This window comes from Cydia fagiglandana, chromosome Z, assembly GCF_963556715.1.
Source record: "Cydia fagiglandana chromosome Z, ilCydFagi1.1, whole genome shotgun sequence".
NCBI classification, from domain to species: Eukaryota; Metazoa; Arthropoda; class Insecta; order Lepidoptera; family Tortricidae; genus Cydia; species Cydia fagiglandana.
In genome coordinates this window covers 13,616,388-13,632,142 of record NC_085959.1, presented here as the reverse complement: position 1 = coordinate 13,632,142, position 15,755 = coordinate 13,616,388, and the positions used below count along the sequence as shown (strand labels likewise).

Below are 15,755 nucleotides of genomic sequence, written 5' to 3'. Positions count from 1 at the left end.
CGGAGGCAGAGTTACTAGAGATCTTGCGTTCATCAGAAACAGTTAGTGATCACAGACACAGCAGTCTGAGGAGGAGGTGACCTAGCAACCCGATCATTTGTACCCCACGCACCATGGCCGCCCGCCTTGGCGTGAGTAAACATTATTTATACAAGCGGATCTATCAAAACAATAATAACAATTACTGTACTAAACGGCTCTTAATTAATTTATTAATCCATTGATTACGAATTAGGTACATAAACAATCCATTCCAATGGCCGTTGAATAATATATAATTTTGTTTTAATATGGTTCGTAATTGCGATTATTAACCTAGTCTCACATGTACCGTTCCTACAAATGTAAAAAGTAAACGTCCTAGTGTTTGACAGTCCTAATTCCAATAGTTGACAGCCAGTTGACCTCTGTTGTTTGAAGTAAGATTTAACTATTGGGGCAATGTTCAGCACTGGTACGTTGTGTATAGGTATTCTTGCTCGCAAATATTTCTCATGCAAAAGTATCCTTGCAAGTCCCGTCTATCTAAAGTGACAAAAAGGTCAAAGCTCAATGAATAATATCTTCCACCTATAGTCATTTCCTTACATACATAATATAACGTAATGTGTGCCCGTCTGGGAAGACAATACAGTAATTCGAGTAAGTGTTACACAACTAACAGAGCTTAATAGTCTGATTTGGTCGAAGATTACTGGCTGACCCGGTTATGTAACTTCACTATATAATATCTTTTATTCTCAATGGGTTCAAAATGTTTGTTTCACCGAGATGTGAACGTGCAGCAAAGCTCTCATCTTCGCGCAAGTTCCAATTATCCAATTACGGTAACTGTTACCGAGTATTATGTACATGTTATGTCATTCGGGGCAGTTGGACGAGTCATGTCAGTAACGTGCAGGCCTAAATACTTTCGATTGCAACCAGCGTGCACAAAGCCTAGAGATGGAATCTTTATACTTTATATGTTTTGTTATATTTCAGCTAAGCGGCTTCCTACTGGCTAGCTTTGGCGTCTGCTTCGCGACTTTTGGACATGAACAGTTAGTATCCTCATGTTCTTAGTGCTTTAACATAAATTTCTCCATCCATTGTTCACCATAAATGCTTGTGACGTAGGTTTTTCGCGCGTTTAAAAACCGATTAGTGACACTGCAGCCTATTTAGTAGCGGAACCGCAAAAACAACACTGCATGTAGCAATTTGGTTGAGATTTCTATTACCTAGCAATTCTCACGCCTCTCTTCACTGCGGTTAACGGTGAAAATAGACCTATTGTGTGCTAACGATATATTATTTACCCTTTGATGATATCATTGTATACACTGTGTTTTTATTGAATTGTCAAGATGCATTGCGATCTTTTACTTATTTGTTATTAGTTTGCCTTGATGCAATGCAAACTTTTATTATGTTAGATATGGTATACAGAGTTTTATTTTGTTCACAGCGTTCACATTCGTATCCATATACCTGAACCTGAACTGCACCACGAGTCGAAAGAAGTAATAGTTCATGAGCATCACGATGACCACGACGGAGGCGGCGGAGGCTACGGCGGCGGGCACGGAGGCGGCCACGGAGGCGGCCACGGAGGCGGCCACGGAGGCGGCCACGGAGGCGGCCACGGGGGCGGCCACGGGGGTGGACATGGCGGCGGCCACGGGATTGACATCCATAGTTTGCACGGAGGCTTCATTGACCATCTGAAAGGCCACGGCGGTGGAGGCCACGGCGGAGGTCATGGCGGAGGATTTGGCGGAGGGCATGGTGGAGGATACGGCGGTGGCCACGACGGAGGATTTGGAGGTGGCCACGACCACGGTGGCGGCCACGATTTTGGAGGCGGACATGGCGGCGGAAGTTTTGATTTAGGAGGTCACGGTGGTGATCACGGCGGTTTCGGCGGTGGTTTCGGAGGTGGTCACGGCGGTGGATTTGGAGGCGGCCATGACCATGGTGGCGGCCATGATCACGGTGGTGGAAGTGACTTCGGTGGATCTTTCGGCGGAGGCCATGGTAGTGATTTGGGTGGCTACGGAGGCGGAGGTCATGGAGGCAGCGGCGGTCACGATCATGGCGGCGGTGGCTTTCACCTTGGCGGCAGTTTCGGTGGCGGCCACGGTGGCGGACATGGAAGCAGTGGCGGTCATGATTTCGGTGGAAGCATTGGCGGTGGATTTGGAGGCGGCCACGACGACCATCACGGTGGTGGAGGCGGTGGCTTTGGAGGCGGCCACGACGACCATCACGGTGGTGGAGGCGATGGCTTTGGAGGCGGCCACGACGACCATCACGGTGGTGGAGGCGGTGGTTTCGGAGGCCACGGCGGAGGAATATCTTTAGTAAGCTCAGACAGTTATAGCGGCAGCAGCCATGGATCTGGCGGCCACGGATCGGGCGGACTGGGAAGTTTCGGAGGCAGCGGAGGAGGCCACGATAGTTACAGTTCAGGTGGAGGAGGTGGCCATAACAGTTATGATTCGGGTATTAGTAGCTACGATACTTATCACAGCGGTGGACACGGAGGCGGCGGAGACAGTTATAGCTTAGGCGGAGGCTCAGGAGGCCATGGCGGTGATAGTTATAGTGGTGGTTTTGGAGGCGGCCACGGAGGTGGCCATGGAGGTGGCCACGGAGGTGGTGGCCATGGAAGCAGCGGAGGCCACAGTAGTTTTGGTGGTGACAGCTACACAAGCGCTATATTCGCCGGGCACGGGGGTGGCCCTTATCACAAAAAATAACTTAATCTGATAATTATAGAAAATCAACTAAGTCATAGTCCACGGGTCTTCATGGGCCTAACAGTACAAGCATAACTGTCTTTGTAAATAGCTCGTAGTTAAGTTATTGTTGCTATGTTATAATATAGAAATATTGAAATTGTTTATTATTTGTGTTTTATTTTCATTACCTACAACGCAATTAAAATCACCTTTTCGATTCGGCTGTGGAAGTTGTCGAAATCTGCCTCAGCTTTATAGTAGAGAGAGACAGGCGATGTAGATACATCATGCTTATAAAAATAAATACATCCAGGATGTTGGCCAACATGACCTGTGACCTGAAGAACGTCAGAAGGTGATGCGTGCATAGGTACTAAGTATGTCGCTTCTCTAAGGATAGGTACGTAGCAAAGCTGAGCCCTTTTGCAATTCGACTTGTTGCCTTTTAGTCTGCCGTTTTTCAACATTTGATAGTTTAAATCACCACCTTTGTTAAGGTGGTGATTTACCTGGTAGGTACCTAGTTTATATTGTAGCTAGCAATACATACAGCCAAACTTCCCAAATATTCAAGTTCAACATCACACGAGAAATTGCCGCAGCCATGGAGCGTCAAAATAAACAACGAAGTCATTTGATATAATGCCCTAGAAGATGAATAGGGTTGCCTGAGTTAGCGCATTTTCATACTTACTTACCAGTAGCGACATATCCCATGGAATAGAGTTGCAAGGTTTGAGTGCTATTCTACAAGCCTGAATACCATAAAACGTGCACTTATTGCTGCACTTGCTGCTATAGTCATTATACTAATACAGCCGTCATTTATATTACCAAAGTTGTTAATTTTTTTTAATAGATTACTTAGAGCTGTCACAAAATTTAAAGAGTTAAGGCAACCCATATAACCATTCCAGTCGCAGAATCATCAAAGTGGTAACTAAATGTCAGATGTGTCGTAACAGAGTCCACACAATGTGTCTAGAATTGTTTCGAAACAAAGTGTCGTCGCCGTGTGTACACTTTTCCGTAACAAGGTGTCGACACATTTGTGTGCACTTTGCGTGCGGTTTGCGACTAAATCTGACAGCAAATTTGTGACAGCAAATGTCAATATAAAATACCTCTTGAAAACCAAGGTTTGTCAAACTACTATTAGTGTCTCGTGTGCTCGTAATTAATTCTAGTAAGTCATCATGGGCGATGCAAATGATAATAATCGACCAAAACCATATAAACACCCAACACCCGTCAACCTTTTACAGAAATGTTTTTAAAGAAATGCAATAAGCTACTTAGGTCAGCCAACGAATGCTCAAAAAAGTTGTAGAGGGAAATGCTCGGAACACAATTTTTGACTCTGTAACTTGGTTTGGACAAGTTAGGAGGTGAACATATCAAAAGTCCCCGGCCGTAGCCCTTGAGCGGGGGGAAGAGAGGGGGCTTTGAAGGTCCCATTTTCCGGTTTTTCGATTATATCTCGGAAACTATGCATCTTAGCGACATGGCCACTTATACAAAATGAAAGTTAATTTAATTTGTTACAAGTTTATTCCGTCAATTTTTTCGATATGTTGAATAGTTTTTGAGATATCCGCTCTTGAAAGTTTATTTAGGGCTCTCAATTTTATCTTGATATATCTACATCAGTGAAGGTGCTAGGCCGTGTATGGTATCGTTTTCGTATAAATCTGGGTTGCTGAATCCATTTAAGGTATCACATTGACACCATTCCACAAAATTAAAAAAATCTTTTTAGGGTTCCGTACCTCAAAAGCAAAAAACGGAATCCTTATAGGATCACTCGTGCGTCTGTATGTCTGTCTGTCTGAATACACAAAATAGTTCTTTACCTATAGATGACAGGAAAACCTATTAGAAATGTGCAGTCAAGCGCGAGTCGGACTTAATGTACGGAACCCTTAATACGCGAGTCCGACTCGCACTTGGTCGGTTTTTTTTAAACTCCTCTTGACGCTTAACCGCTGAACCGATTTCGTTGAAATTTGGTATAGAAATAGTTTGCGTCCCGGAACAGGACATAGGATAGATCTTATAACCAAAATCATCTTTTGAAGGTGTGAAAAGTGGCGTGGAAATTTGTACGGGAAATCAGTAACCGCTGAACCGATTTATATTAAATTTGGGATGGTCTACATCTTTGATTTAGTTAAAAATGATAAAAAAAACATGACTTCAAACCTAAACTTAAACAGTATTAACTTCAAGAAGTCAATTCTGAATTCCCCCCTACACCTCATTTCACACCTTTGAAGGATGATTTTTGAGATAACTTATTATGTCCTGTCTCGGGACTCAAAATATATGTGTACTAAATTTAAATTAAAACTGTTCAGCAGTTTAAGCGTGAAGAGGAGTTTAAAAGAAAGTAAGTTTATATGTTTTTACTTTGGAATGGTGTCAATGTGATACCATAACTAAATTTGGTACTGCGAATTTATACGAAAACGATACCAAACATGGCCTCGTAGCTTTACTGTTGTAGAAGTCAAAATAAAATTGAGAGCCCTAAATTCTTATTACTTGACCAAACTTGTGTAGAAGGAAAAGGAAAAATAAAAGTCTTCGGCAGGAATATAAGACACAAATATATATATATATTTTTTTGCGTTACTATTTCAATCATCAAATATAAACATACCTTGATTATATTATTCTAGTGAGATCCTCACAGATAAACAAAAACATTTACTTAAAAAATTACAAGGTCGAAATGTCACGGAACTTGTGAGAGTAATACGTGAAAAAAAAAACTTTTATGACAAAAAAATCTGGACACAATTTAAGAAGCATCCAATTGCGTCGAGGAATCATCTGTATTTTTGCTTGTTTCATTACCTCCTCGCTTCTTTTTTTGTCCTTTGTATTCTGTAGCAATTTGTTAGATCTGAAAATAAAGATAACTTGCGTCGTCACGGATGTCGATTTATAGGTTTTAGAGAGTGCAGAATTCGAAAACGATGATCATTTTATAATCCAAGATGGCCGCTACGTATTTTGTCATAAAAGTCGTCATGAATATCGTTTTATAGGTTTTAGGAAGTGCCGATTTCGAAAATGATGACCAGTTTGGAATCCAAGATGTGTGCCGTGCACTTTGTCATATAAGCCGTCATAGATGTTGATGTATAGGTGTTAGGAAGAGCAGATTTCGAAAATGATGACCATGACCAACAAAACGACATCCATGTCGACTTTTAACATAGTGCATGGCCGCCATCTTCGATTCCAAAATAGTTATTATTTTCGAAATCTGCGCTCCCTAAAACCTATAAAACGACAGCCATGACGACTTTAATGACATACTGCATGGCCGCCATTTTGGATTCCAAAATGGTCATCATTTTCGAAATCAGGGCCCCATAAAACCTATAAAACGACACCCATGACAACTTTTATGACATAGTGCGTAGCCGCCATTTTGGATTCCAAAATGGCCATCATTTTCGAAATCTGCGTCCCCTAAAACCTACAAAACGACATCCATGACGACTTTTATGACATAGTGCATGGCCGCCATCTTGGAATCCAAAATGGTCATCGTTTTCGAAATCTGCGCCCCCTAAAACCTATAAAACGACACCCATGACGACTTTTATGACATAGTGCATGGCCACCATTTTGGAATCCAAAATGGTCATCATTTTCTAAATCTGCGCCCCCCAAAACCTATAAAACGACATCCATGACGACTTTTATGACATAGTGCATGGCCGCCATTTTGGAATCGAAAATGGTTATCGTTTTCGAAATCTGCGCCCCCCAAAACCTATAAAACGACACCCATGACGACTTTTATGACATAGTGCATGGCCGCCATTTTGGATTTCAAAATGGTCATCATTTTCTAAATCGGGGCCCCCTAAAACCCATAAAACGACATCCATGACGACTTTTATGACATAGTGCATGGCCGCCATTTTGGAATCGAAAATGGTTTTCGTTTTCGAAATCTGCGCCCCCCAAAACCTATAAAACGACACCCATGACGACTTTTATGACATATAGTGCATGGCCGCCATTCTGGATTCCAAAATGGTCATCATTTTCGAAAGCGGGGCCCCCTAAAACCTATAAAACGACATCCATGACGACTTTTATGACATAGCGCATGGCCGCCATCTTGGAATCCAAATTGGTCATCGTTTTCGAAATCTGCGCCCCTTAAAACCTATAAAACGACACCCATGACGACTTTTATGACATAGTGCATGGCCACCATTTTGGAATCCAAAATGGTCATCATTTTCTAAATCTGCGCCCCCCAAAACCTATAAAACGACACCCATGACGACTTTCATTACATAGTGCATGGCCGCAATTTTGGATTTCAAAATGGTCATCATTTTCTAAATCGGGGCCCCCTAAAACCTATAAAACGACATCCATGACGACTTTTATGACATAGTGCATGGCCGCCATCTTGGAATCCAAAATGGTCATCATTTTTGAAATCTGCGCCTCCTAAAACCTATAAAACGACACCCCTGACGACTTTTATGGCATAGTGCATGGCCGCCATTTTGGATTCCAAAATGGTCATCATTTTCAAAATTGGGGACCCCTAAAACTTATAAAACGACATCCATGACGACTTTTATGACATAGTGCATGGCCGCCATCTTGGAATCCAAAATGGTCATCGTTTTCGAAATCTGCGCCCCCTAAAACCTATAAAACGACACCCATGACGACTTTTATGACATAGTGCATGGCCGCCATTTTGGAATCGAAAATGGTTATCGTTTTCGAAATCTGCGCCCCCCAAAACCTATAAAACGACACCCATGACAACTTTCATGACATAGTGCATGGCCGCCATTCTGGATTCCAAAATGGTCATCATTTTCGAAAGCGGGGCCCCCTAAAACCTATAAAACGACATCCATGACGACTTTTATAACATAGTGCATGGCCGCTATTTTGGAATCCAAAATGGTCATCGTTTTCGAAATCTGCGCCCCCTAAAACCTATAAAACGACACCCATGACGACTTTTATGACATAGTGCATGGCCACCATTTTGGAATCCAAAATGGTCATCATTTTCTAAATCTGCGCCCCCCAAAACCTATAAAACGACATCCATGACGACTTTTATGACATAGTGCATGGCCGCCATTTTGGAATCGAAAATGGTTATCGTTTTCGAAATCTGCGCCCCCCAAAACCTATAAAACGACACCCATGACGACTTTTATGACATAGTGCATGGCCGCCATTTTGGATTTCAAAATGGTCATCATTTTCTAAATCGGGGCCCCCTAAAACCCATAAAACGACATCCATGACGACTTTTATGACATAATGCATGGCCGCCATTTTGGAATCGTAAATGGTTTTCGTTTTCGAAATCTGCGCCCCCCAAAACCTATAAAACGACACCCATGACGACTTTTATGACATATAGTGCATGGCCGCCATTCTGGATTCCAAAATGGTCATCATTTTCGAAAGCGGGGCCCCCTAAAACCTATAAAACGACATCCATGACGACTTTTATGACATAGCGCATGGCCGCCATCTTGGAATCCAAATTGGTCATCGTTTTCGAAATCTGCGCCCCTTAAAACCTATAAAACGACACCCATGACGACTTTTATGACATAGTGCATGGCCACCATTTTGGAATCCAAAATGGTCATCATTTTCTAAATCTGCGCCCCCCAAAACCTATAAAACGACACCCATGACGACTTTCATTACATAGTGCATGGCCGCAATTTTGGATTTCAAAATGGTCATCATTTTCTAAATCGGGGCCCCCTAAAACCTATAAAACGACATCCATGACGACTTTTATGACATAGTGCATGGCCGCCATCTTGGAATCCAAAATGGTCATCATTTTTGAAATCTGCGCCTCCTAAAACCTATAAAACGACACCCCTGACGACTTTTATGGCATAGTGCATGGCCGCCATTTTGGATTCCAAAATGGTCATCATTTTCAAAATTGGGGACCCCTAAAACTTATAAAACGACATCCATGACGACTTTTATGACACAGTGCATGGCCGCCATTTTGGATTCCAAAATGGTCATCAGTTTCGAAATCGGCACTGCCTAAAACTATAAATCGACACCCATCTCGACTTTTATGAAAAAGTGTTTGGCTACCATCTGCATGCAAGACATTTCTATTATTTTTACGTACAAAAATGGCCCCCTGTCAACTTCCAACCGAGATTTAATCGATAATTTATTCGATTAATGTTCAGATTAATTCAATTTCAATCTATGTTAGGTCGACTAAACTAATCGTGATTAAAATTTGAGGATTAACTTTTTTTATTCCATTAATTAGTCGAATAAACAGTTAATCTATTAAGTCCCATCTCTGACCACGTCATTTTTACACTTTGAGAATATCTGAAAACAAATGAACACAAGGAGCCATTTTGCAAATCCAGTAACTTTGTTATTACTTTTGACAGCGCGTGTCATGTGTCTACACAGAGTCGACACAAAGTCGAAACATTTGCGACTACTTTGTGACTGCAATATTTCTCAGCCTTAAACCATATTTATACATCGTAATTAACAAGTTTCGTAGTATGTAAAGCGTTATTTCTGTTATTTAAGTATAGTATACGCATCGAAGTACTAAAAATGCATCAAATAATATATTTATGAACACAAGCACTGAGAAGTAAACAATTTCATTTCCGGCTAAACTAAAACAATGTGGCGGCGCGTTGATTATATTACACTTAGTTTATCAAATCACTCGAGCAGTTTAATTCCCCATAATAATTTAAGTCCTATTGTAATATAAATGCAAACAATATATAATTTACGTCTTGTAATCCGTTTTAGAGATGGCGTATTAATGTCACTTATTTTTATTTAACTATTTTTCCATCTGACAGTTTCCATTTGACAGGAACGAAATGAACGAATGAACGAATGATTTTGGCATAAAGTAGTCGCAAACCCGAAACAATGTGTGCACACGGCGACCACACTTTATGTCACTTTGTGTCATGTGTCGACCCTTCCCCATTTCTGGTAACTGTGTCGACACGGCGACGACTCTGCGACTGGAATTGTGACCGAAACAGACGGTGTCGACACAAGATGTGTCTACACCGCGTCGTAACGGCGACTGGAAATGGTTGTATGGGAATGGCAGCACAATGACTCTGAGCAAACATTAAGATTTCGCGCTCGTAGCAATGGAGACCAAAACACTAATTTCCCAGCATATGAAGTCGTACTATTACGTTGTTGCTTTAGAAATAAAGTGTTTTATGCATTTAATGGTAAATGCATTTACCATTAATACCAACATAAAATTAAGTACATAACATTTCTTAGTAATTTAAAAACTTCAAGATAAAATACGCACCTAAGTGTCGACATTTGGAAAACATTTATTTTATGAAAATACCGACGTCGGCACTATATTTAAATCAAGACAATTAGGGTATATTGTACAAACCATCAATTTTAGTCGGAATTACTTTAGAGGCACTTTGCATATATTACATGATACTTTTGGTGGTAAAGTTGAATAAACTGTGGGGAGAGTACAGTATTTTCCTTGCTTACCGAGCACAAGTCACTTAACACAGTTCTGTATCGAAACCTAGCCAAGCCCGACTCGTATTTAAGTATTAAATCTGTATTTTAAAACCCACCATATCGTGCGTTAAAACCTATGTAGTTAAAGTTGGCGTCACACAATGAATCTATCGACCCATTCTATAGAAGCATTCACAAACAGTCTGCCACCCTGAAATACATACACCCAGTGGCGTAGCTAGATGGGATAGCACCCGGTGCGGAAATTGTGGGTGTCACCCCAAAAATCAATCAAAATTGTAAAATATATTTAAAAAGAGTAATTGTAATTTATGTTAAATAACTCAAGATTTACTCCATCGCTTACATTTTAAATCGCTTTAAGTACATAATCTTGCTCTTTCTTATATTGTAGTTGAGTAAGGGCCTCTACAAAGTCTACAAACCTCACGGATCGGTGGCGTTTATCTAAAATCGATGCGTTTTGTTGCAAGGATTGTCGAAAGAATTAAAAAGCTACGCTTAATAGCTCGGTAGCGACGAGAATAATACTGACCGCGCGCAGCACTTCGTATGACTATCGGTATCGGAGGATCTCGATGATTACGTAATGTGCCCTCGCGCCCTTCACTTGGAAGCTTCCGCGTAAGCTCGCTGCCAATACCGACAGGGGATAGGATTGTTATAATGTTATAAAAATGAATAAAAAATATTTAAGCACTAAATTATAAGGTGTCAACTAATGGGCAGTAATAAGCATTGGAGCATTATCAAAACTAACGTTGTCTATTGCAGATAAATGATTTAAATGAACACACCGCTACATACCGATACACCGCGCTTATTGCCCATAAAAGCCGGTACGTGGTCTTAGGACTATTCCTTTTGCGTAATAAAATTAACTTTCACTTATTCTAACTCCGACATAACTCCTAAACAGGTAGATGTTAGGTATTTTTCGAAAATCTAAAGTTAATATGTTGTAAGTGGATAACGAGGTCATTATAATAATATAAAACATGTACCTAGAAATAACATGATATTTGTTTTTTTTACAAAGGCTTTAATTTAAAGAAAATAAACCCCCTTTTCATATCTTAGCTGTTATGTATCCAGCTGTATCTTTTACTAAGTATAGTAGTGCCAATAAAGAGTATTATTATTTATTATATTTATTTAATCTTAAAGTAGGTAACTATAACCACATATCTGGCCATTCGATTTAAGAAAAAAGAAAGAAATAAATTGTCAATGTGATAAGTTGCTGTATGGTTGCTGTTGTGAATGTGGTTGATATTTGTGTGTGTTTAAGGAACTCTATATTACCAAGTTCATAATGCAACTACGAGCATGTACAGAATTTAACCGAAAGTTATTGTACCTAATTAACTATTAAATAATAATTACATAACTAAATTATGTACGTAGTTGACTATAGGTAATTGATGCTGGTACCCGTGGTACAACAATGACATTGACAGGCTGATAGATAAATATATTATGTGAACCGGCTCATTATTGATTATGGTGAGTGACATGACATAACATATAGTCAGACCGTACAGTCTGCAGCGATTTTGATAGCCCACGCAGTGCAAGTGTCATTTTAAACTTCAAACTTCTATGAAATTATGACGTATAACACTTACACTGCGTGGGCTATCAAATCCGCTGCAGACTTTGTTTTTTGCGACTCTAATATTTATGCGTTTTAAAATCTATATTTAATATCTTGTTAGGTATTTGTTGCTTGGTTTTGATTGTGCAAAGTGATAAACAGGCTGTTCAGATAAGTCAGCCGCGATAAACGAAAATTTCTTTATAAGCCTCTATAGTCTCTATCGCTAGAATAATGCAAGATCTGTTTTTAGGCAGAGAATCCATACTTTCCAAATTGTCGCAATCCCAAACCAATTGACCAAAACGTCATAAGTGTAGGTCGGCTTTTATGGTTTGTTGTGAAAACAACAACTCATAGCACACAATACTGGTTTTCTGTACCAGCACCTCTAGCACATCTTGCATCCGCGACTTAGACCGCGACTCGAGTCGCCATTCCCGCGGCTGTCAAATCTGTCGATTTCCGTAGCATAACTTGTACCCGCGACTGCAACAGCCGCGTAGAGAACTCAAAGTCGCGGCGCGACTCGTCAGTGTTACCCGGCGAAATCAAAGTCTAAACAAATCGATATTTGCAAGTGGCAACACTGAATCGGAAACCAGGGATGCGCTAAATCATTCGTTCTTTGGTGGTAAAAAAATCTAGTTTTTTGTCGATGGTTAAGTTTTTCTTGTCAAAGTCAAGGAACTTTCAAATTTTGTCAACATTTAATTACGGGAAAAAATATGAAAAAATGTAAGTAATAGAGCCTTATATAATTAATATTGATAATATTCCTTAAAATATATATTGTTTAAAAATTTCTGTTTAATAAACCTTTTAAATAAAATATTTTTGTAAGTAACTATAATAATGGAATTGCTATTATTGGGTTTGTTCTCATATTCCTGTTGTAAATTGTGTTTTTTTTTTTCAGAATTAGTTCAGCATTATCCTAGACACGATTGATATCCCAGCACCCAAAGGAAAATATTATTAACAGGAACGTGCCAACGGGACCCGAAGTGGAGATTCAGGAAAAGAAACACACTAGGCAAGCTTGTAGGTTTCAAACGCGGAGCTGTCCCCTTTTCTAAATTTACTAAGATGTGAGAAGCGCTTTAGCTTTAAGAACACCACCGACGAAGTGAACTATTAATAATAACCCTAATGGTTATGGCGTACACTAAGCTGCCACAGTAACTCTCAAATAAGTTTCATATAGTTTTTCTTGTGCCAATAATGGATGGCATGTGTGTGTACTGTGTACCTAACTGTTTATGATTTGACAAATTGATATGAGAAGCTTATTTCATAGTCCTCGATGAAGTCATGACCATATTTTACTGTCTTGTTTATAAACCAATTTTCTTTCCAGGGTGATATTTAATTGTCCTACGCCGCATGTCGAAGAAAAAGGAAGAGAGAAAATACTTTTCAAGGGTAATAAAGAAGATTCTTACAATTTCTCTATAGTGGTTCTAGATGTTAATATATATTAGGTTTAATAATAAGAAGTCGAATATTGCAAGAATATATAAGACAAAGCAATATACTATTAATTTAAATATTGTTTTTTTTTCTCTCCTGTATTTTTACCTGAAAAGAAACAAAAATAAAGTAGGTAGGTAAGTACCTAGAACTCCTAGAAGCCATGATTAATTAGCTCCCCAAGGCCCACTTCATACCTAATGCTGACAGCAACGTATCATAGCATGATCGTATCAGGCCCTGTCAAACATGAAGTGAAACATCTAGAACACGGGTTTGATCTAGAGGAGTTTCAATATGGTAGACCATATGATAACCGTACCTATGCTACCTACGCAGACTATGACATGAACGTAATAACTCCTTCAAAATATTGTTGGTCGGCTCGGTCCAGTCACGTCACGGTATGGTGTTGGCAGGGGACGGAATGGTTTAGTGGGTGATGACTGATAATATTTCATACAAAGCATGATTTTGAGCCGGACATGATCCTGTTATAGCCACGTATTACATCATTCTGTTACAGTACGATGCAGCGGGCACAGGCCACATGTAGGTATGTTTTGTTGAAGTCGAGGAAGGTTCCAAACGGTACCTAAATAGTAAGAGATTGTTGAAATTAGACATCTAACCGTGATCCAAAATATTACTACTAAGACTAACTATAAGTTGGATAGTTTGTTTTGAACATTTGTACCTACCCACCTCATCGGCTTCATTTATGTACAAGCAAGCGGGCTCCGTTGTTAGGTTGATGAAAGTTTTGTGTAAGGAAGTCTTAGGATTACTTTTACAAACTTACGAATCTGAATTTTATTGAAATTTAAAAATCCTACATATGTACCTAATTACTTAATTGAGTACCTACAAACTAGCTGTTTGAAATTAAAGTTGTAAACATGATGGGTGTTGTAGGTATCACCGTGCATAATCAATATAAGAGTGCGTAAAGCGCATTTAGTGATTGTTCCATACTTCCTTATTCCTTAGGGCAATAAGTAATTATACAAATTATATTATTACATAATATATGAAACTTGTTTTTAAGTTATAATTATCATGAGTTTAGTTAAAAAAAGTACAAGCAAACCACTCGCGAGAGCGAGTCGCGTTATAAAGTCGCGTAGACTTCGACTCGCGGATTGACATAAAGACGAGAGAATATTTTGTCTCAAAATAGGCAGTTGTGCTACGGATTTTACTTCAAAGTCGCGATCGTTGTCATTTTCTGACAGTGACACCTGATCGCGAGTTTGTCGCGGCTCTCGCGCGTGAGTTGTGCTGCCAACACGCGACAAGCCGCCAAGTCGCGCCGATCTGTCACTTCTCACGCCTGTCGCGGCCAGTTGTGCTAGAGGTGCTGTTCTATACGTAGTAATAACTAATAATAGTTCAATGTGTAAGAGCGATAGATATATAACAAAATTTCGATTTCTACCTTTTTTAGGGCAAGCCCTCTGTTCTCTACGTAGTTATCAGTACATATTTATCTTACTAATATTAGATATGACTTTGGTTATGGTTATTAAATAATTAATTAGCTGCACATTTTTAGGGTTCCGTACCCAAAGGGTAAAACGGGACCCTATTACTAAGACTTCGCTGTCCGTCCGTCCGTCCGTCCGTCCGTCCGTCCGTCTGTCACCAGGCTGTATCTCACGAACCGTGATAGCTAGACAGTTGAAATTTTCACAGATGATGTATTTCTGTTGCCGCTATAACAACAAATACTAAAAACAGAATAAAATAAAGATTTAAATGGGGCTCCCATACAACAAACGTGATTTTTGACCAAAGTTAAGCAACGTCGGGAGTGGTCAGTACTTGGATGGGTGACCGTTTGTTTTTGCTTTTTTTTTGTTTTTTTTTTTGCATTATGGTACGGAACCCTTCGTGCGCGAGTCCGACTCGCACTTGCCCGGTTTTTACGTTAGTTCACTGCTTAATATGCTATCAATATTACACTTTAAACACTTTAATGAGCAATAAATAATAATAAAAAATTGTGACGACTTCGCGTTCTTGAAGTTAAATATAAAGGCGTAGTGACATTCTCAGATTTGGTAGGTACCTACTAAGTTATATGAGAGTTAATTCAAACGAACTCTAAATATTCAGTGAACGCATTGTCCTTTCTTTTTGCCTTTTATCTGTATCTTTTCCGAATTAAACAAAGCGCCTGCTTGTTTCATGAAAGCAACAATTATAGTAACCTTACTTTTACTTGTAGCGTAGTTTTGATTACTGTAAGTAAATACCTACTAAATATCAGTTACCTTAGTACTTATTATGCCTGGGCCACACTAACCGGAAACGCCGTTGATTGTCGCAATAATTCCAGTGTAGCTGTATTATTACTTACTGTAGGTATTTAGTTACAGTTATGATAT

General features: G+C 39.7%; 1 protein-coding gene and 1 long non-coding RNA gene across 2 annotated transcripts; both read left to right on the top strand.

Annotated features, from left to right (window-relative positions):
- LOC134678147 (uncharacterized) lies at positions 1 to 2,890 on the top strand. The gene is made up of 3 exons (XM_063536598.1): positions 1 to 131; positions 985 to 1,043; positions 1,451 to 2,890. The coding sequence occupies exons 1-3, from the start codon at positions 114 to 116 to the stop codon at positions 2,742 to 2,744; spliced, it is 1,371 nt and encodes a 456-aa protein (XP_063392668.1). The 5' UTR covers positions 1 to 113; the 3' UTR covers positions 2,745 to 2,890.
- A 9,397-nt stretch (positions 2,891 to 12,287) lies between these two features.
- On the top strand, positions 12,288 to 13,442 carry LOC134678664 (uncharacterized). Its single transcript, XR_010100224.1, has 2 exons — positions 12,288 to 12,936; positions 13,253 to 13,442. It is a non-coding gene; the product is annotated as an uncharacterized LOC134678664 (long non-coding RNA).
- Positions 13,443 to 15,755: the final 2,313 nt, after the last annotated feature.